This window comes from Podarcis erhardii (assembly GCF_964252035.2).
Source record: "Podarcis erhardii genome assembly, chromosome: 1".
In the NCBI taxonomy this organism is placed as follows: domain Eukaryota; kingdom Metazoa; phylum Chordata; class Lepidosauria; order Squamata; family Lacertidae; genus Podarcis; species Podarcis erhardii.
In genome coordinates this window covers 15,816,495-15,843,617 of record NC_138497.1, presented here as the reverse complement: position 1 = coordinate 15,843,617, position 27,123 = coordinate 15,816,495, and the positions used below count along the sequence as shown (strand labels likewise).

The 27,123-nt window shown below is 45.3% G+C and overlaps 2 protein-coding genes across 3 annotated transcripts in view; one reads left to right on the top strand and one right to left on the bottom strand.

The window, feature by feature from the left end:
* Window positions 1–1,274: 1,274 nt before the first annotated feature.
* On the bottom strand, window positions 1,275–7,157 carry LOC309350257 (uncharacterized protein; the record flags this gene model as incomplete). Its single annotated transcript, XM_081877109.1, has 3 exons — window positions 1,275–3,573; window positions 4,474–5,709; window positions 7,153–7,157. The coding sequence occupies 2 exons, from the start codon at window positions 7,155–7,157 to the stop codon at window positions 4,641–4,643; spliced, it is 1,074 nt and encodes a 357-aa protein (XP_081733235.1). The 3' UTR covers window positions 1,275–3,573; window positions 4,474–4,640.
* The window catches only part of TRAF3 (TNF receptor associated factor 3), a 102,904-nt gene continuing 81,015 nt past the window's right edge, over window positions 5,235–27,123 (top strand). Inside the window, exons 1-2 of one of the 2 annotated variants that reach the window (XM_081861928.1) lie at window positions 5,235–5,377; window positions 6,980–7,039. The gene's annotated coding sequence lies outside the window, so the exon portion shown is untranslated. Of the gene's footprint in view, window positions 5,378–6,025; window positions 6,405–6,979; window positions 7,040–27,123 lie in introns of those variants that run through there. The other variant, XM_081861927.1, reaches the window with a different exon arrangement.

Here is a 27,123-nt window from a genome sequence, read left to right as displayed (position 1 = left end):
ACCCAGCCAGATGGGCAGGGTATTATTATTATTATTATTATTATTATTATTATTATTATTATTATTATTATCATCATCATCCCATGTTCCTCCTTTTACAGAGATACTGGAGTCCTTATAAACACCAGACAAAGTGATGACGATCCTGTTTTTGGATTATACTTTTCAAATTGCAGATGGAGACTCTTTATGATTGAGTGGTCCTGCATACGAGTATATTGGGAAGAAGGTTTGGCCAGAATATTCCCCCTTGACTTCTGTATTTCTGTAGGCGAAGAACTGTATGGCTTTGGAGTTTCTTCATATGGTAGAAGGCGTACATGAGACCTCTCCTGCAGGCTGAAATAGCATGAACCAAAACAAAGAGAACAAGGCCGAGGTCTCCCTCGATTCATTTTTTCTAAATAATAACATGCACTTCATTTATTTTTCATACGCACAATAATTCTACATATTAAGCTTACAGTCACCAGCAAATTTGCTAGCCATTAAGTCCAGCTGAGCTCACAATTTAACAGTCCCATAGTGATTGTGCACACATTGGTTTTCATGGCAGGGGGTGGCACGAGGAATGCGAACCAGAGATGGGAGCTCAGCATCGGCCTCAAGGCAACATCCACTCAAATGGGGACGCTAAGCCAAGCACCAAACGAAATCCAACTACCATTATAGGTACCTAGGAAGCCGGTCTGAAGTCAGACCATTGGTCTACCTAGCTCCATATTTCCTACACTGACTAGCAGTGGAACCTGCCTATGTTCTCAAGTGCAGAAGTCCTGTTCTGCAGTAGGACTAGCATGCTGCCCCCCTCACTGCGTTTCAGTTCAGTTTTGTGTGTTGCTGTGCACCTGGCCATGTTTCCATGTTGCCCCTTGCCTAGTGGGTGGAGATATATTTGTCCGCTTCGATTTGCCTGGCTGGTTACCCCCATCCCTCCACCCACCTCGTCTCCTTTCTTGAGCAAACTTGTGAAAAGCTAAGCCTACAGGCACTTGGAGCTAGGAAGCCAGAGCTTCGTATTATGGGCTACAACAGGGGTCAGCAACCTAAGGCCCATGGGCCACAAGCAGCCCATGGGGGTTGTTTAACCGGCCCATGGGCCCCCGCCGCCCGCCTCCCGTGCACAGAGCAGAACAGGGACCGCCTGCTGCGACACTGGCCGGCTTCCCAGGAAGCTGGCCGGCTTCCTGCAGCCAATAATAATAATAATAATAATAATAATAATAATAATAATAATTTATACCCCGCCCATCTGGTTGGGCTTCCCCAGCCACTCTGGGCGGCTTCCAACCGAATATTAAAAACAATATAGCGTCAGACATTAAAAACTTCCCTAAACAGGGCCGCCTTCAGTTGTCTTTTAAAAGTAAAATAGTTGTTTATGGCCTTGACATCTGCTGGGAGGGTGTTCCACAGGGCAGGCGCCACTACCGAGAAGGCCGGTGTTATGTGGTCTTGGAGGCCACTCCCAGTCACCAGTCTAGCTGCCACATTCTGGATTAATTGCAGTTTCCGAGTCACCTTCAAAGGTAGCCCCACGTAGAGCGCATTGCAGTAGTCCAAGCCGGAGATAACTAGAGCATGCACCACTCTGGCAAGTGTGGCTGACCAGATTGCCTGCAGGAAAGCTGCAAGCAGGACCCGAGTGCAAGAGCTGTGGTTTCCAGCAACTGGTGTTCAGAAGCATTGCAGCCTCCGACTGTGAACGCTAGGCATTAATAGCCTTGTCCTCCATGATGCCACCTTTATTTTCACTACCCGAGCTGTTGGAAAGTATTTAAATTTAGGCATCGCTTTCATCCCTCGGGAGGTTGTGGACTCTCCTTCCTTGGAGGTTTTTAAGCAGAGGTTGGACGCTCATCTGTCATGGATGCTGTAGTTGAGATTCCTGCATCACGGGGGGTTGGACTAGATGCCCCCAGGGGTCCCTTCCAACTCTACAATGCTAAGATTCTATGATCTGTGCATGTGCACAGAGGACACATAGGACGTGCGCCTCCCGCCATGGAAGAGAAATTTGGTGTTGCAAATTTGCAAATTATTCAGTCCAAATTTGGATTGAATAAGGCTAGTCTGGACCGAAGCTAGCTGGTGTGTGTGTGGGGGGGGAATGCATCAAACCACATATTTCACACAAAAAACCCCTACAGGATACCTCTGGTGCAGAACATGGTGGCTTGGCTGCCTCTGGGGGCAAACTGCCACCAGCAGAGGACACCTTGCTTTCAGGATTTGCACCAGCTACCAATCTGAAACCAGGCCAGGTTCCAGTTGTTGGCCCTATAATATGATGCCCTGTACAGCTCAGGGACAGGTTTCTTGAGAGATCGACTTTCCTCCTTATATACCCAGTAGATTGCTGTGGTCTTGAGGGAGAGATTCCCCTGCAAGATCCAAAGATCTCAGAAGTGTGTTCCGCAGTAATTCTGTGCAGGGCTTTTAATGTGGCGACCCCCATTTTGTGGAACAGCATTCCTGTCAAGATTTGACAGGCAACCACCAGCAGCGTTTCCTGGAAACAATTCAGGACATTTTCGTTCTGACAGCCTCCCCCGTTGGATGAACGGGTCTTTATGTGGGTCCACTCGTTAGTCATATTTTAAATGCATCTGTTGCTCCTGTGTTTTTCACTGTTTCTAATCACCTTGTGCGTTAATCACTTTCAAGAGGGTGGTTTAGAAGACAGCTGATGAATAAATGGTAATAATAATAATAATAATAATAATAATGTATTCACAGGCTTGGTCTCTGCCTCTTTCCTTACCTTTCACCTGCATCTCTGGAGGGTACCACACACTACTGGCAGAGCATCCTACACAGCACAACACAACACATGAGATGTGTGGGATGCAAGCCCAACAATGCGCATAAGCTTGTTGTACTTTTGCAACCCAACCGATCACAAAGTTACACGTCGTAAGAAAAATATTAGAGAGAGACATTGCGAACGAACGTGTACTTAATCAGTAGTCCCTGCCGTCACTGTCATGTAGTGAACTGCAGGAAAAATATATTTTTCATCCATTTGTTGGGTGGGTGGGGAACTAAACAAAACTCTCTACAGAAAAGGGGTTGGGAGTAGAGAAAGGAATTTCTTCAAAGTGTTCAGAAGGGGACTGTTGCTTACTGGACTTAATATCACAGGGTGGCCAAGGGTTTTCTGTGCCCCTTCACTTTAACCCTTTTTTTAAAAAAAGTTCATTGCAGAGGGCACAAGGCTCTTGGCTCAGCTTTTGGTTGGCCAAAGTTTCCAGAATGCTGTTGTTCCCAAAGTTGGGGCCGGCACATCCATGAGGCAAGGTGCAGTGACTGCCTCAGGTTGAGGGGCAGATTCGCAGATCCCAATCAGATATTTATTGCTCCCTTGTCCCTGATGTAGATCTTAACTCACCCTTTCTTCTCTGGCGGGCAGAGGGCGCCATTTTGTGGTTCACCTCGGGTGCCAATATGTCTTGGGCCAACGCTGGCCAAGGCATTCTGGGAAGTGTCGCCAGGAGGAAGTGGTGCAAGGCACTCTCTGCTACTTCCTGAAAGCCACAGTTCCTGTTGAGACCCGGTAAACCAGGTTCCCTCCTAAAAAAATCAAGAGAAATTCTGCCATTGTCTTGAAAGCAGCAGCAGATTGGCCCAGTTTTTGCAAGAGGACAATATTTGGGGGTGGGATCTTGTGAGTGTGATTTTAGCCCAGCCATAAGTGTGACATTTTGGGTTGTTGCTTAGGCTGACTACACCACCTGAGACCCAGAACCCAAATTTCAGTGCTCAGTTCTGAAACATATTGTGTGCCATTGAGTAATGACTGCCCTGCTTCCACATAACTCGACTGGAAAATAAGGAGCGATGAAACATTGGCTAGCCCAACCTTTGCCAACCTGGTATCTCTGCCTGATGTTTTGGACCACAACTTCCATCACCATGGCTGTGGTGGTCTTAAACATCTGGAGGGCACCCAGTTGGCGAAGGTTGGGCTAGATTAGTAACTGGTGGAAAACTATTTTCGATACAAACTGCAAATGGCAAGTGTCGTCATAGAAGAGGCATGCCCTTTCTGGGTGAGAATGAAGGGACATCTAAGTGGGTGCCTCTTATGAATCATGCTTACATCACCCCAAAACTAATGATGTCTTTTCACTTTGGAACAATTGAACAACTCAAACTCACCAGCACATTTATGCCTATTTAATCGTTTACAGCACACACCTATGTCTGCTTGTTCAGAACAGGTTCCACAATGTGCAGTGGGGCTTGGTAAATTAAAAAGCACTTTAGTCCAAATTGAAGAATTGTGGTTTTGTACGTGTACGTGTGTTGTTGTGTATTTTTGTTTTTGTTTTAAAAAGGAGCATGCTCAGAATTGTCCCTTCTTCGCCTCCTTGCCTAGTGGGTCACACCCACTAGTGCGAATGGAATGCAGCAGGATGCACAGACACAGAAAAATACCTCCCAAACTGCGGAAAGCAGTTCCCCGTTTACCTTAAGGACCGGAAGACCAACGTGCAAGAGCAACACAGTGGAACGACTGCATAGCGCTGGAAACCACCAGGCCTGCAAGGAACCGGGTCCCCAGTGCAAGGAGGGCGCAGCGCTCAGCACATGCTCAGAGATGCCACGCTCGCCATCGGCTTTCCACAGCACCAGGCTTATAAATCCCGGTGTGTGTGTGTGTGTGTGTGTGTGTGTGTGTGTGTGTGTGTGTGTGTATAATAGAGGAAAAAGCGCAGCCCCTGAAGCCATTCCTGGCCTACTGCTGGCTGGGTGGGGGGCACCCTCTCCCGATGCCTCCCCGCGCGCTTGCTGCAAGAGAAAGGCGGGCCGGATCGTACGAGACGGATTGAATGAAATCCCTCCGGGAAGAGCGGCTCGCCCCTCCCCCCGCCCCCACCCCCCGCTGCTTCTCTCTTTGCTTGGCAGGGCAGGCAGCCAGTCCGCTGCGCCGGCCGCCCAGAAAAGGGGCTGGCGCGCGCCTGCCGGAGTCCCTCCCCGCCTGGCTTGCGACGGCGAGCTGCTTGCCGCGCCTGCTGTCTGGCGCTTGTGCTTGCGAGAAGCCGGGCAGGGCGAGAGAGAGAGAGAGAGAGAGAGAGAGAGGGGAAGGGAACGCGGCGTGCCGGGGATTTCCAGCCTGGGCTTCGGGAGGGCGGGAGAGGAAGTGCGGGGCGGGGTGAGGGAGAGAAAGAGAGCCGGGGCAGCGCACCAGGGACTTTCCAGGCAGCCGGAGCGAGGCGGCGGCGGCTGCTGCTGCTGCTGCTGCGTTTGGCGGGGCTGCTGCTGGTGCAGCAGGAGGCGGCGGCGGCGGCGGCGCTGGTAGCGACGGCTCTTTTCTCCTCCGTTTCCCCTTCCCTTCCCTTTCCTCGCGCAGGGAGAGGAGAGAAGGAAGCAGGTAGGGCAGCCGGGCTGTTGCGCCCCTCGAGGCGCAGGCGGAGTCCGGGCAGAGGAGGCGAGTGGGGTCCCCTCCGGCTGAGGAGGCGGGGTGTGTGTGTGTGTGTGCGCGCGCGCGCAGGGGTGCGTGTGTGTGCTGTGTGAGGCGGGCGGGCGGGGGGCGCCTCTGGTCTGCTGGCTGCTCCCGCCGCCGCTGCTGCTGCATTTGCGCGCAGGCTGTGAGGGGAAGGAGGTGGTGGATGCCGGAGGTCCTTTCCGGAGCCTCCGCGGGGAAAAGGGAAGGGGGCGTGAGGGAGGAGGAGGAGGAGAGGGGCGGCTGGGTGGCCGGGCAGCCTTCATGGTGGCGCCGCCTCGGCTCCTGGGCTGGAGCTGCTGCTGCTGCTGCTGCTGCTGCGAGGGGCTGGCCGGGCGAGAGCCGAGGAAGGTCGGCAGGCTGGGCTGCGCCGCGGCGGGCAGGAGCGCGCGAGGAGCCGTCGGGGCTGCCTGAGGGCGCGCGAGGGGACGCCCGCTTGCCCGCCCCCCTCTCCCGCTTCGCGGCTGTTGCTTCGCTCTCCCTCTCTGGCGCCCCCCCCCAACCCACCCCCTCATTCCGCTCGAGGCAGCTGCCCGCCAAGGGGGTCTGCCCCCGGGGACTATGCAGGGACCCGGCGGCTTCTGTTGCTCAGTCCCATTCGGTCTCCATGCTTTGACTGCCAGGGAAAAGGCTTCTGGGGCTCAGAGGTAGATTCCATTCGCTCGCTGCTGCCGCTGCTCTTGCTCTCGACGCCAGGAGCAAATGCTTGCTTCTGAGCCACTGGCTTTGCTCAGATCTCCAGATCTCCCAAGTTCATCCTTCCAGCTGTTTGCTGCTATTGCTCCTCGCCCCCCCCACCCCACCCCCGCCGCTTCAGCCTGCCCCGGTGCTTGCTTTGGAGACGGGGGCGCGCGCGCCTGGGTGTGCATTATTGCTCTTTGAGAGAGACTACTTTGGAAGGCCGGGAAAAAAACACACACCTTAACGTCTCGGTGTTGGAAAGTGGATCAGAGCAGTAAGTCTTTTCTTAATAAATAAATTCAGAATGGTTTATGTCTATATGTGGGTTGCTGGTGAAGGAAGCATGCTTCGACCCCCCCCCTCTCCTCTTCCTCTCCCATTGCTGTGCCTTAAAGGTGTCTCTGCATGCATTTGATGTGCTGTTTGAATGCAGAATGCTCTCTTAATTTCTGACTCCCTCCATATGCAGTCCGTGTGGGCGGGCCGTAGGTATTTAAAGGGGAAGTGTCTTGCCTTGCAAACCTTTTATTGGGATGGGGGGTTGTTTTAATTCACTTGTGGCAAACTCCTGTTGTATCCACTCTGCATGTTCCCACAGGCTAAACCTTTTTATTTCTTGGCTTGGTTGCTTCACGGTGACTGCACTGATGCTTGCAGTAGGTTGCATGTTGAATTTCAATCAGTGGTAGCAGCCATGCAGGATAAGGGAACATTGCAGTTGCAAGTGGAGGGAGAGCTCTAGGACAAGATACAGGATAAATTTTCTGTAATATGGGTGCGTGCATCCTCTCCTATTGGAAAAAAACAAAACGCTTGTGTGTGTCTGTGTGTCTGTGTGCTCTTTCATAGGAATAGCCTTGTAGCCAGTGCGGAAGAAGGAGCTCTTCTGTAAAGGACACAGAAAGAAAGGTATCTATTATGGCCTTTACACATTATGAATTGGTTTGCCGTTTGCAACTCACGGTGCTTTTTAGATGCGCATGGTTCTAACATGTGGGGAATGTTAACTTGTGTATGATTACGTCATGTCGTAGTGTAACGAAAGGGAATGGGGTTTTTAAAAGTTTTATCCTGAGTCATTCCTCTGCAGATGAAATCTTTTGTTAGAAGCAGTAACTGCTATGTTTTTGCCCCCCCCCCCAGTAAGGCAGGAAGGAAAAGCCAGTAACTGATCAGTCAGAGAGATGTGTATTTAGATAATGCTTGGAGGTATGATTAAACTTGGAAAATCGTCGTTCGCTTAGCATTCTGGTCATGTCTCCATAGTGTTGTACCAGGGTATTGCTGATAGAGGATTTGTATGGGCTTCCAGCTGAAGGAGCCCTTGCTTCAAGCTGTAGTTAAGCCTCTTTGCTCTTACCATTTCCCAGTAGCAGAATGGGAAGGATCCGCAACGCATCGGGGTTTTTTGGTTTTTTTTTAAGGATATTGAATGCTTGCATATTTGTGTGTGTATGTAAGGGTGAGGAGTGAAGAAGAGTTGTCAGTCTCTTGGCGATGGCTGAACGTTGTGCATTGTGATCAATGAGTTTACAGAAAAGCATTACGTGTTATACTACTTTTAAGGGATGCATTTGGGCTCTATTTTGCCTGTTACTGACCTAGGTGGCTGAATTTGACGTCTTTGAGGCTAGGATCGCACCAGTGGTATTGTAATCCTAAAGTACGGTCCATAAAGGGGTGTAGCTTCTATTCTAGCATATGCTGTTGAATTGCAGTACTATGAATGGCTTTCAACATGGATTCTGACCCTGGCTGTTTAGTGCAAAATGCTTATTTCAGATACTTACTGGGGGTGTACGATAGCTGAATTGCAACCTATGAACACATTTTCATCTACAGATGTCTTCCTCCCTCCCCACCCCACAATCTCGTTGAATCACTAAGGTCCAGCTTATGGTTTTGAATTGGCATATATTTAGCTCTTTAAAATAAGAGAAGGCAGTTTTTCAAAGTTACATTTTCTGGATTTTCTGGATTGTGAATATAGCATGTGTGCATTTAGTTTAAAGTGTTTATAGGAAAGACATTAAGCGTACGAGGCAAAATCACTTTCGTGTCTGAACGTGTGGTTTCTTGGTCTTGTTGGGAAGCCCCTGAGAATACTGGTTAATAATGGAAACAGTGATCTTACTTGAGGTTAGGCAGCTAAAGTTATCTTCGTAGTTAGGATTTTGCACATGCTTCTAAATGCAAGCTGCGTTCATTGTTGTTGTATGGTATGTTAGTGAAATGCTTTTTGGTTCAGTAGCACCGAACATTAAACATGTTCTGCGTATGGTGGCAAAGGAGCCAATCCAGCATGTGGGTGAGGAAGGATACTGACATCCAGAGCTTTCCTGGAATACAGCAGTAAGGAAGGCAGATCTTTTGTGACAGCTGGACACAGACATTCTGGAAGTGAAATAGGCAGACGATTTGGGATTGCCATACACGAGACATTTCAGTTGAATTAATGTGTATGTTATTGCCATCTAGTCATCAGTGGGTATGAAACACATCACGGGGTTAAAAGCAAGGAATTCTGTAGTAATTGTCAGTGTGTAGTAAGACACCTAAGAACTGGGCTGGATCCAGCCGAAGGCCTATCCAGTGCAACATCCCTTTTTTACACAACTGGTCAAGACAAGCAGATGCTTCTGAAAAGCTTCGCGAGCAGGACATGGAGACGTTAATTCTCTTCCGTTGTTGTTTCCCAGCAACGGGCATTCAGATGCATGCTTCCTCTGATCTGGAGGAAGTATATACCCATTGTGAGTAGTAGCCATTGAGAGCTGTATCCTTCAATGACCAGGGATGAATTTATAGAGAAGAGCATCAATGAAAATTCCGAAACCGGCAGGGATTTGTTAAAGGAAACAGGGGTTCTGTGCTGAGGATGCATTTCAGAATGCCTGAATGCATGCAAATTATTTCCGTACCCTCAAGTGACTTTTACATGGCAATGCATACAGACGAGGCGAGATGGAAAAGAGGCTGTTGGTTAAAGGAAAGGGCATGATGCAGTGGAGCGGTTGGAATATTCACGCTGGAATTAAATAGCACAATGTGCTCTTAAGTTTTGTTTTCCCTTTATGGGGTTCTAATAATAATAATAATAATAATAATAATAATAATAATAATAATATAGGCTTGGATCCCAGCTATTCTTAAAATCAACATAAGTCTACATAAGCAGCAGCAGACGACAACAACAAAACTAGAGTTGCAAAGCCGGCTGCTCGCAAATTGCCTCCTGAAATGTTTTGACATGACCTTTCGTGACTCAGTGTCTTGACTCAGTGGCGCTCTCCATGCTCTTTTCAACAGGCTTCTTTTAGCCTAGTCGATTTCTTAGCCAGTGGAAAGTGAGATTGTTGTCCTCACTGTCCGTGGCTGTAGCCATTGGGTCAGTCTGCATGGACTTCCCCGCAAGCAGAAGAAGGCTGTGGCTTTCTGCCTTTCCCAGCGCGCACACCTGTTCCACCTCCAGGCGCAGTAGACACCCACACGTGGGCATAAAATAGGACCTGTGCATGTATAAAATAAAAAGGGTACAAAATAGAATGCATGCGGTCCTGATCTGTGCAATCAGCTGGAATTTTATGGATGTGGTCATTTAGCAAGTGCCAGAGTGTGACCTTGCTTTCCCTTCTCCAGCGGTGGTGAAATAAGCTTGAGCTAGCCCATTGGGTAGCAGTGGTCGATGGGAGGTTTGGTTCTCTGAAATGCACCTATAAAATGGGTACAAAGTTTTCTTTTGCAGCCAAGTGGTTTATTTTTTTAAATAAGAATTTCTTCATTACGGGAAACCCTAAAGTACTTCAGTCTGGGGGTTCTGACTGGGGGTCCCCCCAACATTAGAATAGTTATATCTGATTTTACTCCCATCATGGTAAATTCATTGGTAGCCTTTTAAGGTGTGTGGTTTTGTCTGCATGCACATATATGGTATTATTGTTTCAGTAATAATTTCATGCCAGTGCCTTTTCTTCTGGGATTTACTGTTTTATGCCTCTTGGGATTGTGGAAGGGAGTAATAGTGTCAGCCTTGTTTGACAGAGCCGTTCTAGCTAGCAATTTAGATTGTGTGTAGAATTCTGGAGTGGTCCTTCCTTGCTTTCGAAAGAATCTCCTAAGGATGCTCAGAGCTAATTCTGGATCTTACTGCAGACTCTACTCCATATGGCTGGATTTGGTAGGAAAGCACAGAAGTGTTGCTGTCTTTCCTCAAACGAAACTTAAAATGTTGCTGCAGCAAAAACAATCAATGTTTAGGGTACAACCAGGACTGTACCTTGAGTTTATAGCTCCACCCCACTAGCGGAAAGTATTGCACGTATTCAAAGAGACTTTGTGTAAATGCCGCATGGCAGGCGCGAGAGAAATGCCAACATGAAACTTTCATTGGGTCCTTGTGGATTCGTTTTTGAAAACAAACCCTGAAATGCAGGTACCTACCATTTATTCAAGAGCATAATTTTAATTTTCCCTGTACAGCCTTTTAAAAACGGAGAGTTAATTTGTATTAATTTTAAACTCCCTCATCCCAATGTATTTGAAGCTAGGGTTAAAAAAAGTAGGAACAATCAGTTATCCACAATTTGTTCCAAACCCCTACAAAGATACAAGTTTTTTGCCCATACACTAGTGCCCTCACTAGTGCCTTTTTTTGCCCTCACTAGTGAGGAAGTGCTCTGAATCTCACTTAGGAAGGAACTACCCAGCCTACAAACCACTATTGAGATGGCCTTGCTTTCTGTCCCCAAACCTACGTATCTCTCCCTGTGTCCTTTCATGCACTGCAGTGGAGGAAGAAAGCCTGCAGGTCCCACCAGGAAGTTCTTGAAGATGACCAGCAATATCTTCCAGGGGGCTTCCCCTCTAAGAAGAAGCAGAACTACCTCCACAATCTTTGCAGATGCTTGCAGTCAGCTGATTTATCTCCATACTGCAGAGTTAACTACTCATCCCAGAGCCTTCTTGGAGGAAGTGGAATTTTGGCTGGGAGATCAACCCTTAAGACTGAGGTTGGGGGAGAGAATGTGAATGAACACAGGTCCATTGATTTGGAGCTGTTGCTGGAAGCCACTGGTAACTCCAGGTGACATTTATTTTGATTTATTTATTTTGATTTTTGTATCAGCTGTTCCTCCAGGAAACTTGGATCAGCAACTCACCACTGTGGTTGGAGGGAAAAAGAGAGACAGAGACAGCAACTTGTTCAAGGTTTCATGGAGCAGGAATTTCAACATGGGTTTCCTATTTTCAAGCTCAAAACTCTAGCCGTTGTACCACACTAGTTTTGATGCTATACTTGAAACAGCTGCTTCAAATGCAATTAATAAATACATTGCGAAGTAAAGCTTGCCTGCTTTTCTAGATTCCCAGTGCTGACAGCAGTGAGAAACCTGTGGTTCTCTAGTTGTTTTGGGTCTCTAACTCTCATCAGCTCCTGCCAGCATGACTAGTGGTTAGGGATTGGGGAGCTGTGGTCCCACAAGAACTGCAGGGTTACAGGCTCCCGATCCTGGCTCTGTCACTTGGAACTCCCGCTGACTGCTGTCATCGTCATACAGGCTGCGTAGATGCACCAGTTCTTCTCTGAATAAGTTTTGATGAAAGGAGCCAGCTTCTGAAATTAATGTGTCTGGATTAATAACTTTCAAAATACCAGCAGACATTGATCTTGTTGAAACTATTTTTCTGTGTTACTCTGTTAAATATGGTTTATACCCAGTTCTGATGATGGTGAGAAGTAGTCATCCATCTTTCTAGTGTCATGGTTAGTTTACTTTACACACAAGGAACCCTTTCCTTCAAGATCTTCAGAAGGGCACCTCCGTTCCAGTACATAAACTTATTATCACTTTGAAAACCAGACCTTCCGCCAGGAATAACAAGAGACTCAAATCACCCACCAGTTACAAGTCTTCATTCTGTGGCTAACAATGGCATTAACCAGTAAAATGGTAATACCGCACAAAATTGAGAAAACCCATATTTGAATACTAACCCTCCACCAAAAAACTCGCATGTTTCCTGCCTTACTTGAATCCATGGTGTAACTCTGAATATGTAGTGGCAAAGGAAGCATTGAAGTTCCCAGTGTTGTGTCATTAGACCTACCCAAGAACACTTGCTTTCAGAAAGAGACCAAGTCAGGGTTCCTATACTAGGCGATATGAGACAGGTTCTGATGTGCCTGCTCAGTGGTTGCTTGGGATAAAATCTGGGCATTATAGTTATTATATATTGATCCTGGAGCACTATTGATTATGTGCTATTGTGAGTACCATAAAGGAGATACTTTTCTCTCCACAGACACAGGCAGCTATATATTGTGAGTTTGTGGGTGCCCAACTCCCCTGTGCTATGCATTTCAGACTCCCCCATGTTAGGAGTTTCTGGGTGGCACACACTCCTGGATTCAGCAAATGTTAAAATGTAAGCTTGGTCCTTTTCCTGAGGTGGTGATGGGCCATCAGAAGAACAAGATAAGGTGATGAGCCATTAGGAAAGCCAAGGTGAGGGGGCTCTGTGCCCGAGGGCAAGTGGGTGAGGGCACCTCCTCCAGCTCATAGAAGACAAAGGCAGAATTTGGAGTAGAATTTTAGAGGTGGCCGTGATGTGCTTTAGAGGACAAAAATGGTTTCAGACTGGTAAAGGCGGCAAGCTGGAATGAGGTTCAGAGCACGATGGTTGATTTATCTTTGAATCCAAGGCAGATGTTGTGGAAGAAACAACAACAGCCCTTGGGGTGTTGATGCTGTGAACCATAGAATCATAGAATCATAGAATCATAGAGTTGGAAGAGACCACAAGGGCCATCGAGTCCAACCCCCTGCCAAGCAGGAAACACCATCAGAGCACTCCTGACATATGGTTGTCAAGCCTTTGCTTAAAGACCTCCAAAGAAGGAGACTCCACCACACTCCTTGGCAGCAAATTCCACTGTCGAACAGCTCTTACTGTCAGGAAGTTCTTCCTAATGTTTAGGTGGAATCTTTTTTCTTGTAGTTTGGAACCATTGCTCCGTGTCCGCTTCTCTGGAGCAGCAGAAAACAACCTTTCTCCCTCCTCTATGTGACATCCTTTTATATATTTGAACATGGCTATCATATCACCCCTCAACCTCCTCTTCTCCAGGCTAAACATGCCCAGCTCCCTTAGCCGTTCCTCATAAGGCATCGTTTCCAGGCCTTTGACCATCTTGGTTGCCCTCCTCTGGACACGTTCCAGTTTGTCAGTGTCCTTCTTGAATTGTGGTGCCCAGAACTGGACACAGTACTCCAGGTGAGGTCTGACCAGAGCAGAATACAGTGGCACTATTACTTCCCTTGATCTAGATGCAATACTCCTATTGATGCAGCCCAGAATTGCAGTGGCTTTTTTAGCTGCCGCGTCACACTGTTGGCTCATGTCAAGTTTGTGGTCAACCAAGACTCCTAGATCCTTTTCACATGTACTGCTCTCAAGCCAGGTGTCACCCATCTTGTATTTGTGCCTCTCGTTTTTTTTTGCCCAAGTGCAATACTTTACATTTCTCCCTGTTAAAATTCATCTTGTTTGTTTTGGCCCAGTTCTCTAATCTGTCAAGGTCGTTTTGAAGTGTGATCCTGTCCTCTGGGGTGTTAGCCACCCCTCCCAGTTTGGTGTCATCTGCAAATTTGATCAGGATGCCCTTGAGTCCATCATCCAAGTCGTTGATAAAGATGTTGAATAAGACCGGACCCAAGACAGAACCCTGTGGCACCCCACTAGTCACTCTTCTCCAGGATGAAGAGGAACCATTGATAAGCACCCTTTGAAGGGTGAGGAACCATTGATAAGCACCATTGATAAGCACCCTTTGGGTTCGGTCAGTCAGCCAGTTACAAATCCACTGAGTGGTAGCATAGTCAAGACCGCATTTTACCAGCTTCTTTACAAGAATATCATGGGGCACCTTGTCAAATGCCTTGCTGAAATCAAGGTAGGCTACATCCACTGTGTTCCCTTCATCTACCAGGCTTGTAATTCTGTCAAAAAACGAGATCAGGTTAGTCTGACATGACTTATTTTTCAGAAATCCATGCTGACTATTGGTGATCACAGCATTCCTTTCTAGGTGCTCACCTCCGCCGTAGGCTCAGGTTGTATATACAGTGGTACCTTGGGTTACATACGCTTCAGGTTACAGACTCCGCTAACCCAGAAATAGTACCTCGGGTTAATAACTTTGCTTCAGGATGAGAACACAAATCGTGCTCTGGTGGCGCGGCGGCAGCAGGAGGCCCCATTAGCTAAAGTGGTGTTTCAGGTTAAGAACGGACCTCCAGAACGAATTAAGTACTTAACCCGAGGTACCACTATATGTGTAAATAAACCACCCCAATCTCTGCTGTGCCTCGTTTCCAAATGGAAATGTGAACCCCAGGTTAAGTGCCTGGAACCCCTAGAATTTTGCACACAATTGCCTGCCTGCCTGCATTGCAGACCTAGATTGTGTGACCTCAAGTCACGCTGAATGCTAGTGATACTGGGTGCTTCCTTGATCTGGTCTTGTTTTCATGGACTATGGTTTATTAGTACCTGTGGGGCTGGAGTGGAAAGAAGGTCAGGCAGTGAGACTGGGAAGGATCCATTCTCAAGACCCTGGGGAAATGTTGTCAGAGATGGAAACACTGAGCTGGCTGTAGCAATGATATAAGGCAGGGAATAGGAATCCTGAAGCCTTCCAGATGTTATTCCCCCCTCCCACCATGAGACCATTAATCTCAGGGTTGCGAGTTCAAGCCTCATGTTGGGCAAAAGATTCCTGCATTGCAAGGAGTTTGGCTAGATGACCCTCATGGTTCTTCCAGCTCTATGATTCTATGAACCCTGACTTGTGCTGATGGGAGCAGGCATTGAGCAACATCTAGAGCAGCCCAGATGTTGTTGGACTACAACACCCATCATCCCTGACCACTGGTCCTGCTAGCTAGGGAATGATGGGAGTTGTAGTCCAACAAGACCTTGGCGACCCAGGGTTGAGAAAGGCTGATCTGTAGGGCCACAAACTCCACACACCTCTGCTCTTAAGGCATCTTTCTCATATGATGAAGTGAGAATAATGCCAAAATGAGGAAGAAGAAAACGCTAACAGCTGATACTACAAAGGCACTAAAGCAAAATAAAAGAAGCTTTAAACTTAATCCAGGAGGGAAGAGGGAGCCAATGTAGAGACATATTCAAAGGATAGAGACTTTCTCGGTGAGGGGAGAGAGAAATTAGATGAAGGGAAGAGTTTGACAGCTGCTGAAGGCGAAAGAGGAGGCTTCCGTTGTGTGGCAATACATCCTTTGTGGAGCAACAGCTGAAACTTTCTGGCTTCATGAATTTAATAGAGTTGCATATTTCAGAGTTCTTCCATAAAATCCAGGAGACATTAAAATATAATCTTCCTTGGGGCGTGCCTCATGTAAGGCTTGCTGAAGACATGCATTGCTATCTATCTATAGAGTCTTCTTTAAAAAATAATGTAAAAGTGGTATTTTTAAATAGTTTTAAAGTTTCCTGGTGTCTGAGCCTTTGGCTTTGTTAAGGGCAAATAGAAGGGCTTTTGATCTAGCAGACACATTTGAGAATCAAAGATGAAGAGAAGCAGTTTTTGCACCCAAGAAAGGTCTTGACTGCCAGGGAACCCTACAGAACACAGTGGGATGTGGTGGTGGGGTGTTGGAGGGAACAGAAAATAGGCAAAAAAACCCCCACCCAAAACCCCTTCATTCTCATTTGCAGAGACATCTGCTGGGTCTAAAGTTCTTGCATGAGCACAGTGGCACCAATTGGATCCCATTCAACACTAGATCACAGCTCCCAATCCTTTCATACAAAAATCCATTCCAGGTTTTCCCCAAAAGCTTTCTTTGTGTCAGCAGCCTTTTTTTTTTTTTGTGGGGTGGGGGACGACAACACCTTTTTGGTGTTGCTGTTATTCAACAATTGATAATTGGAAACCCTTGTTGATTTATTGCACATCTCCCCAATAGACATTATAGAAAAGGAGAGAGAGGAGGGTGCTGCAAATCAACCAGAGATTCACTAGTAGATTTCTTGCTTTCTTTGGTTATACATGGGTAGTAGTTGCAATGCCGTTTTCATGGTGCTGCTTAAAACGATGGAAGCAGTTGTTGAGAGGCTTAAGTATGTTGCAAGCAATTCAGCCACTTTTCTCTCACTTCTTTTTCCCTGATGGATCACGTCCGGCCGTGAAAAACTTTGGTTAGCTTACTGCATGAGGGCTTTCTACCTTCTCAGAATGATTCATTGCACTCAGAATAGGGATTGAAAGGCTATTTACTTTCGATATAGAGTGGCAGAATTTCTCTTGGGTCCCTGTAGAAGTGGGGCATAGTTTAGTTCAAGTATTTGCCATACGTATGTCCAATCTTTTTGAGTAATGTGAGTTATTTCGGGTGAAAACTCCTTTATTTAACTTAGCAGCCTACCTAGAACTTGGTTAGCACGATCCACCAAAATTTGAGTCTCAACCAACACCACATGAGCGCAATACATTTAGAGCATATTTGTGCTACTTTAACAGCCACAGCTTCCCTAAAGCTTCGTAGCTTAACCTCTCAGGGAGCTACAGTTCCCAGCATGCTTACCAAACTGCAGTTCCCAGGGCACATAGTGGAAAGCTATGTGCCTTAAGTGTGTATTGTGAACGAAACCCAAAGCTGTGTGAGATTTCTATGTGTTTTCAGCATAGCCATCATGCCTACCAGGCTCTGTTGTTTCCTAGGTATGGGATGAGGACTCTGTTGTCTTCCAGATGTAGTAGGACCACAACTCCCATCATCCCTGACTGTTGCCCATGCTGGCTGGGGCTGATGGGATCTGGAGTCCAGCAACAGCTTAAGACGAGAAATCGCTAGCTGTGCTTCTGGCACTGTCCTTGCTACCCATGCGTTTCTCATGAAGACTTAATGCTACAAATCATTATTATTTACTGGGGCTTAATTCTCTTGCAGTCTGTAAATCTTTGGGCTGTGTTTCTTGTAACTGCTGATGGGGAATTGGCTGTACACCCCCCAAATCTCATTTTAAAACAAACCTTAGGCTTCGTTATTTTAACATGGTTTTAAATACAGTGGTGCCCCGCAAGACGAATGCCTCGCAAGACGGAAAACTCGCTAGACGAAAGAGTTTTCCGTTTTGGAGGTGCTTCGCAAAACGAATTTCCTATGGGCTTGCTTCGCAAGACGGAAATGTCTTGCGAGTTCCTGTGAGTCCCCCCCCCTTTCCCCCCCTTTTTCTAAGCCGCTTATCCACTAAGCCGATAAGCCGCTAAAAGCCGCCAAACCGCTAATAGCGCTAATCCGCTAAGCCGTCAATGGGCTTGCTTCGCAAGACGAACAAACCGCTAGACGAAGAGACTCGTGGAACGGATTCTTTTCGTCTTGCGAGGCACCACTGTAAATCTTATGTCTATATTGTAAACCGCTTTGAGATTCATTTCTTTAAAATATGAAGTGGTCTAGAAATAAGTAATAATAATAATAATAAAAAATGATGTTCTCTAGAAATAAGTAATAATAATAATAATAAAAAATGATGTTCTCTTGGTGTGGCTCTAAGGTGAGCCGTAAGCTGTTTTATTCCATCCACACCAGGAAAGGCCTTGTGGTGGTGTGAGACTTCAGTTATTTTCATTATTGTAATTTGTGTATACAATGGTTTTGATTTTGTAACGTGCCTAGAGATTTTTTTAATCGATAGATGATCATATAAATTTAATAAAAAGTTTGGCATGTCGGAAGCTGCTTTGTGCCACGTGAGACTTTTGTCAGTTTAGTCTGTTGTTGTCTGGCTGGCAGTGGTTTTTCCAGGATCTCGGGCAGATATTCGTCCCCATCACCTGTTACCTGGTCCTTTTAACCAGGAGGTGCCTGAACCTGGGAACCTCTGTATAAAAAGTGTGTGCTCTCTTCAACTCATATGACCTTCCTTCTGAGTTTTGCATTTGGCAAAGGAGATAAAAGCAATTTCAGGTTTTGTTTCCCCCCCTGAAAGTAATTCTGCAGAGGCAGACGTGGGTGGCAATAACCTGTGATAATGGAGCCCAAAATGCTCCTTGCGGCTTATTCAGTGCAGCCAGAGGAGGACTCTGCGCATGCCACCTGAAATGTGTGACGCCAGCCACCACTGAGAACGATTTGGGAAGGAAGGTAAGAAAGAAACAAGCAAACAAACCATACTTGGTGGATGGTTCAGATGTCAGTCTAAATTATGTCAGGATTTGGACTCTGCCGTGTTGGTGGGAATTTCCATTTTTGAAATTTGTGTTTGTTCATGTGACCAGCCTAATGGCATGAAGGTTATTAATGACCTAGATTGGGATAAAAGACTATATTTTTAAATTTAATTTGGACTGGAGGAATGTACTTGCTTTATTAGGCTCATTTGTACACCATTCTTAATTTAGAAAAATCACAAAGGTTCTAATGAAGGTAGATGGATGGGTACCCTCTCTGTTGAAAGAGTGGAGGGTCATGAGACACGGGGTGAATCCTTCTCAGTATTGGTACCAAGGCCATTGAACCTGCTCCTCATGCAGCCTTGTTCTTCCCTTATTCCTTTTAATAGGCACCAGCTCAACAGAGGTTGTTTTTTAAAATAAATATAATAGAGTGTTTAGGGTTCAGTGAACCTTGGTTTACCCATTGTTCTTCAGTGGTGTACATAAGAATAACTCTTTTGGATCAGGTCAAAAGCTTGAATAGTCCAACATCCCATTCTCACCATGGCCAACCAGATGATTATGGGACACCCCCCCCCACAGGACACAAACACAACAACACTCTCCCCACTTGTGGTTGCCAGAAACTGGTATACAGAGCCATAACACCTCCCAATACTTTAGATAGTATGCACCTAGTGACCATCAATAGCTTTACCCTTCAAGAATTTGTCTGAACCCCATTTTAAGTTACTTTATACCCCTTTATGGCTTTTTTTGGGTGGGTTGGTGGACTCTATTTATTTTAAAATAAAGAGTATAATGTATATTTTTCCTAAACTTGAAAGTCCCTGAAAGGAGCCCCAACCTCTTTCTAGGCCTGCTTAATTCAACATGATTGGTTGAAGGCCTTATGTTCCTTTATCCTTTTTTTTTTTTTTTAAATAATTTTTATTAATTTTACAACATAAACAAAAAAACAGACAAACATAACACGACTTCCCCAAACCTCCCCTTCACTGCATCCTTATTTTAAATTTTTTTAGCAATCCTTCATCCCTTTTTATATTTAATTCTCTTTAAGGCTTTTTTTAAATTTCAATTTTTACAGCTGTAATTCTTTATATCCAATCCCTTGACATCTTAACATTCCGAAATTTTACAACAATTTTTAAGATAGATTTTGAATTTTTTCCAGTCTTCTTCCACTGTCTCTCTCTTCTGGTCACGGATTATGTTCCTTTATCCAATCCCTCTTTCTCGGTTTTAGAAACTCAGATGTATAAACTAGGTGTCAAATGGCTTCCTTAAACCAGGGTTACAGTCGCCAAAACAGAATGTCTAGTTGCCATTTTTGGGCAAGATGGCTCTAAAGCCTTATTTTTCAAATAACGGACTGACTGATCAATTCTCAGTTAAACATCTGGCTAGTTCAGATGACCACCTTGAAGCTAGATTAAGAGCTGTGAGAACTTAAAGAAGAAAAGTCCCTTGACCATATGTATTGGCCTGGTCTGATCTCTTTTTCTTAATGGTGACTGTTCCATCTCAGGCTGCACAGAAAAATCAGTTTGGTTCCAGAAATTCATCCCAATTGTACAGATAAAATATAACAGATAGAATTCTGCAGGATGGGGTTTTAGAGTGTGAAAACAGCCCAGATCCAATGATCCCCAGATGGTGGAGATGTCAGGTGCCAACCTGGCGACCAGGAATCTTCACTTGGCCATAAGTGATTGAAAGCTAGGTGAAAAACACGCCTGGCACCTGGCTAATTTCGAACATTGCCTCTTCTAGTAACTCCCAACCTAGTGTTGAATTAAACATTACACTATTAAGACCATTCAGTCAGGTCAAGCATTTCTGATTGTCAGATGGAATGAAACCTCTCCTTCCCCTGTATGCTGTTCTGGGGGGGGCTTTCCAGATCCCTAAGAGCAGATACAGGGCAGGGAGGACAGCCCCATTGCACTAGTGCTACTATATGCAACATACAACTGTGTGTAACATACAGTTACACCACGAATCCACATTCTTTTCCTCAGCAATTATGGCCAGTTCAGATTGTATCAGACTCAGGTGCTTGGGTATTAGTGCGCATTATTCATTTTGGCTGTTATTTATGTGTTCATTGCCTGTTTTCTCAGTTTAGATAGGTCTTCCTGGAGTTTTTCACAGTCTCCTAATACAGGTCCTTGAGGGGATTTCAATGCTTGTTTGCCCTTTGTACTTCTTTCTACTGTTTGCTTGCTGTTGTTCAGCCACTTGTTGATCCCCAAGATATTTCCATTTGCCTAACTTGGGCATAGCTTTCCAATGTGCTTGTGAATGATGTTTCCTTGACATCATTGGGGGCAGCTGATCAGCCAAGCATCTTCAGCCGGTTCTTTTAAGAAGACACCTTTTCCTGCAGTCTAGAGAGGCTGTGGTTCTGTAAGCAAATCAGCAGGTACCACGAAAGTTTTTCTCCCCCCCCCCTTTTAAAGGAAAGTTAAGGATGTGGTGGTGCTTAAATGCCCTGGAATTGAACCAGATCAATGACCAGTCCAGAGGGTGCTTCTTCCTATCGGCCTCTTAATCGAAATCACAGTATGTAAGAGTTTAAGTGGTTCAGTTGCTTCTCTTGCTTCTACTCTCCAGTGACAATTCGGTCTTGGGAGGGAGGGAGCATGTTCCTCAAACATACGTTTTCACCATTGAACTTTGCAACAACAACAACAAAATTCTTGGAAAAATAACACTAAACTTTGCAGAACTGGCTCCTGCAGGAACCAAGAAGAGCATTTCTCAATAAATACGTTAAATCTTTAAGGTGATAGCTTTTAGAGAGTTCTTGTTCAGCCCATGTGGCCTCTCTTCCTTGATCCCACCCTCTTCTTCCACCCCGGATTGTTCATCACATTGCAGAAGAGGAACAAACAGACCTGAAAACTGCAGACACAGCGAGTCCCTGTTCTGGATTGGGACCATGGTGGGTGGAGGTAGAGTGGCTTTAATCCACCCTCCCCAGCTCATGCCAGAGCCTTGGTCTAAATCGAGCCCCAGCACCTGCAACTTGCATGAGGAAAAAAGCTCCCATTTGCTTTAATTGGAGTTCCTCCACCCCAATGTAAATTGCAGATGTGTGTGTGTTTCTGAACAACTAGCTTCAGGGGTGAGGAACTGGTGGCTCTCCAGATGCAGATTGACTCCAACTCCCATAAGTAGCGTTAGAAACTCAGATATATAAGCTAGGTACCAAAATGGCACCTTAAACCAAGGTTTTTGTTTCGTTGTTTAGTCGTGTCCGACTCTTCGTGACCCCATGGACCAGAGCACGCCAGGCACTCCTGCCTCCTGCAATTTGGTCAAACTCATGCTGGTAGCTTTGAGAACACTGTCCAACCATCTCGGCCTCTGTCATTCCCTTCTCCTTGTGCCCTTAATCTTTCGCAACATCAGGGTCTTTTCTAGGGAGTCTTCTCTTCTCATGAGGTGGCCAAAGTATTGGAGCCTCAGCTTCTGGATCTGTCCTTCCAGTGAGCACTCAGGGCTGATTTCCTTCAGAATGGATCGGTTTGATCTTCTTGCAGTCCATGGGACTCTCAAGAGTCTCCTCCAGCACCATAATTCAAAAGCATCAGTTATTCGGCGATCAGCCTTCTTCCTGGTCCAGCTCTCACTTCCATACATCACTACTGGGAAAACCATAGCTTTAACTATATGGACCTTTGTTGGCAAGGTGATGTCTCTGCTTTTTAAGATGCTGTCTAGGTTTGTCATTGCTTTTCTCTCAAGAAGCAGGGGTTTTTTAATTTCATGGCTGCTGTCACCATCTGAAGGGATCATGGAACCCAAGAAAGCCTCCATTTCTTCCCCTTCTGTTTGCCAGGAGGTGATGGGCCCAGTAGCCATGATCTTAGTTCTTTTGATGTTGAGCTTCAGACCATATTTTGCTCTCTTCTCTCACCCTCTTTAAAAGGTTCTTTAATTCCTCCTCACTTTTTGCCATCAAGGTTGTGTCATCTGCATAGCTGAGGTTGTTGATATTTCTTCCAGCAATCTTAATTCTGTCTTGGGATTCATCCCATCCAACCTTTCGCATGATGAATTCTGCATATAAGTTAAATAAGCAGGGAGACAATATATAGCCTTGTTGTACTCCTTTCCCAATTTTGAACCAATCAGTTATTCCATGTCCAGTTCTAACTGTAGCTTCTTGTCCCAAATGGAGATTTTTCAGGAGACATGTGAGGCATGCCCATTTCTCTAAGAACTTGCCATAGTTTGCTGTGGTTGACACAGTCAGATGCTTTTGTGTAGTCACTGAGGCAGAAGTAGATGTTTTTCTGGAACTCTATAGCTTTCTTCATAATTCAGCACATGTTTGCAATTTGGTCTCTGGTTCCTCTGCCCCTTCAAAATCCAGCTTGCACTTCTGGGAGTTCTCGGTCCACATACTGCTTAAGCCTGCCTTGTAGAAATTTAAGCATAACCTTGCTAGCGTGTGAAATGAGTGCAATTGTGCGGTAGTTGGAGCATTCTTTGGCACCGCCCTTCTTTGGGATTGGGATGTAGACTGATCTTCTCCAATCCTCTGCCACTGCTGAGTTTTCCAAACTTGCTGGCATATTGAGTGTAGCACCTTCACAGCATCATCTTTTTAAATTTTAAATAGTTCAGCTGGGATATCTTCACTTCCACTGGCCTTGTTATTAGCAGTGTTTTCTAAGGCGCATTTGATTTCACTCTCCAGGATGTCTGGCTCAAGGTCAGCAACCACACTACCTGGGGTGTACTAAACCAAGGTTAGAGATGCCAAAATGGAATGTCTAGTTTTTACATTTTGGGGCAAGATGGCTCTTAAGTCTTATTTCCCCCCCAAATAAACATCAGTTAAACATCTGACTAGTTCAGATGATCACCTTCAGCTAACTTAAGAGCTTTGAGAAGTTAAATAAGAAAAGTCCCTTGATCCAGGGGCGGTCAATGCATATTTTGGCTTATTCTGATTTCTTTTTCTTAAGTGTGACTGCTCCCGCTCAGAAAAAATCATTTTGGTTCCAGAAATTCATTCCAATTGTGCAGATGAAATATAACAGGTAGAATTCCATGAAAACAGTTCGGATCCAAGGATTTCCAGGCATGCACCTCCAGATGGTGGAGATGTCAGGTGCCATCCTGGCGTCCAGGCACCTTCACTTGGTCGCAAGTGGCCAAAAGCCAGGTGCAAAATGCTCCTGGTGCCTTGCTAATTTCGAACACTACCCTTCAGCCCAAGGTGACATGGCCAGTGGCCAAGGATAATGAGAATTGTCCACAAGACATGAAGAACCACATTTTTCCTCCACCTGTGTCCTAAAGGCACCGTCCCAGAGGTGGTGTGTTCTGCATCAGTTGTTACTTTAACACCAGAGTGGTGGGTGAAGAAATTCTTTGTGTTAATGCTTTTTGCTACAAGAGCAAACTAACTCCATTACAGTCGTTCTTGAAGCTTGATCCCTGATTCCTTGCTGCTGAGAGATCCACAGCGTGGAGAAGATAATGAAGGTGTTTTTCAAGCCTGGAGTACCAGCGAGCACTGTAGTCTCTGAACTGAAATCTTGTTCGTTCTGAAGAACCTCTTGACGATTCACTTAACTTGCACCTGAGGACAAATATGTGTTCTGAAGCACGAGCTGAAGGAGTTTATACCTTGACATTCATCACCTTCCTAAATATATAACAGCGCCTAATTAGGAATTAATGCCTGATGAGGAATTAGTGTTTCTGGTGGTTGGGATGGGGGGTGGAAATCAAGCAGGAAGTTTTCAGATATAATTAGCATTTATGGTCCCTCAAGGTTGACACAGATACACGTAAGAAGAAAGGAAAGCACCAGTTTGTGGAAATCTAGAAACAAGAGGTACCAATATCCAAACGGGATAGAATCGCTGTAACACTTAACGCAGGCGAGCCTTTGAAGAGCTAAGTCACTTGAATGAATGAACCAAATGCAGAGCTGAGAAGAAGCCCCCTTGAAGCGTTTTGTAAGCTACATCTGTTCAACGTACATCTGCTCCAGACCCTTCAAATCGGGCAAGTGACTGAATAGTTTGCTGGTAGGTTTCCATTTTAATCTATTAAAAGGAACGGAAGAGGATGTGCAATTCAGCAAGAGGCGAGCAATATGCTCCTGCCTACGTTCTCTGACGTCTTCTGAGATTAGGTTGGTATCAGCCATGTTTAGGTCTTTCTCTGCTGTGGAGTCCGCTCTGTGGAATCACCTGCCAAGCAAAAACACTTGCAGATGGATAGTTATACCTGTCCCAGCCTACATTTTGTGATGAATTGATGGCTGTCCTGGAATTGTTCTATTTGTTCTGAGTTTGTTGTCATTATTTTTGATTATGTATTTAGCTTCAGTTTGGGGATTAAGAACACACACACACACACACACACACACACACAGTCTCTCTCTCTCTCTGTGTGTGTGTTAATGATTAGTTGGCCGCCTTGAGTTTCCTTGCAAAAAATTGGGAATAAGATAGTATCTTTTACGATAATGCAATTAACAACGCAAATCGGCAATCCAGATTATAATCCCTCTAAAGGAATGCTGAAACCCCAACAGCAATCACATTGTTTCAATAGATACTCAAGTGTGTAAGTTAAACAACTATTGTAGGGAAATTTTAAGCCTTTCTGTTTATGGAGGTCTAGATGGTGGTGGTGTTAAGTGATTATGTGGGACAGTTGATTTCTCTCCCTATGAAATACTTACATCCAATATCTATATGCCACCAAGCCCTCCTTTACAGTGGTATCTGGGGTTACATACGCTTCAGGTTACAGACTCCGCTAACCCAGAAATAGTGCTTCAGGTTAAGAACTTTGCTTCAGGATGAGAACAGAAATCGTGCTCCGGTGGCATGGCGGCAGCAGGAGGCCCCATTAGCTAAAGTGGTGCTTCAGCTTAAGAACAGTTTCAGGTTAAGAGCGGACCTCCAGAACAAATTAAGTACTTAACCTGAGGTACCACTGTACTTAAAACAATTAATATAAGCAATTTATGTTTTAAAGAAACAGTTGTTTAATTTTTCCACAATCCAGAGATAAAACTGAAAACAGCAGCAGTTTAAAAACAGTATGCATCCTGCTCACGGAGTTCATAATAAAAAATATTGAAATAAGCTTTTAAGGTTTGTATAAAACTAAAAAAGACGGAGCCCAACTCCACCCATCCATTGGACGAGCCCCACAGATAGAGCCTTTTCAGTGTTGGCTCCATATCTCGATTGTTGAAGTTTGATGGAGGGCCTTGAAGCAAGTAAGGATGCACATTCTTGGTAGGTCTCCACTACAGTCAAGCAAAGGATATCAAAATAATATTGAATAACTGTAGCTGGCTGCTGCTAAGTGACTAACACTCAGTTTTTATAGCTGCAAGGGAAGAAAATAATGGGAGTCTCTTAGGTACATTGAATTGGACCCATTAGCACGACTGGCTCAGTATTGTCCACACTTTTTGGCAGTGGCTGTCCAGGGTTTCAGGCTCTGGGGACCCATCTGTACCTGTGTATGCCAGCTCACATGGTCGTGATGGAGCCAGAATTTCATTTATAAGTTTATAATATTTTTTTTTAAAATAGTTTGCATTCTCTACCAGGAGGCCAGAATGTGTTCTAATAAGTATTTCAGAATGACTAATTGCTGCAATGTTTTTATAACTCTGAGCCCGGCTTCGGCTGGGGAGGGCGGGATATAAATAAAATTTATTTATTTATTTATTTATTTATTTATATTATTATTATTAAAAAAAATTATGTGTAAAGTTTATCCCATTATTAAAATGAAAATACTTAATGATTGCCAAGGAGGAAAAAAAAGTGACGGTCTGAATGTTTATCGGATTCAAGAGTCCTGGCAAAATGTAGAGCCCAGATTGTTCAACGTTCCTGCAAGCGCTTCTTTCGCTTGGTTTGGATGACCACGCTAACCACAGGCAATGATCAGGAGGCAAAGTAGAATTGTATCTGCTTGCCTACTAGATCCATGTGTTGACACCACTTTTGGGCTTCCTGGATATCTATGTCTAAACGTAATATTTGCGTAAGCCCCATATAATTGACAGTGGAATGGACTCTCCTTCACTGGAGATTTTTAAGCAGAGGTTCGATGGCCATCTGCCATGGATGCTTTAGTTGAGATTACTGCATTGCAGGGGGTTGGACTAGATGACCCCAAGCACCCATTCCAACACTACAATTCTATGGTTCTATAATAAATCAGATGTGTAGCTCAAAACTATGCTGTCAATTGTCTGTAGAAGCTTTGGTATTGGAGCAAAATATTTTCCCCCTACGTTTCATTGGATTCGACCCGTGTAGGTAGTAGGAGTCAGAAGAGAGAAATGTTTATAGGGAATGTAGTCTCAATATTTGTGTGCACACTTTGGAAAGATGCAGCGTATGCCCAAATTTCTATTTATTGTCTGCCTTTGAGGCTTGCTTTATAGCTTGTGCATATTAATAGCAGGCAGTTAAAACGAGCTTTGCGGGTTCGTCTCCCAGCAGGAAACCCCTGGGTGTTTAAATTTCCAATAGAAACAGGACCAAGTTTTCCAGCAGTAGTACATAATGTATTTATCACTCGGAAACATGGAGTGGGGCCTTGCATCATGCTTTGCCACTCTGCAGTAATGGCTACCCTCTTCTAGTGCGGGTGGGAGGTCCTAGTACCTTTTCAAGCCTGTGCTTTGTTTATGTTGTGGGAATCGGGGAACCTCAGCGCAGGCAAACTACCTTCCTTTTGTAGCAGCTGAGCGCTACTTTACTCTTCCAGTAGT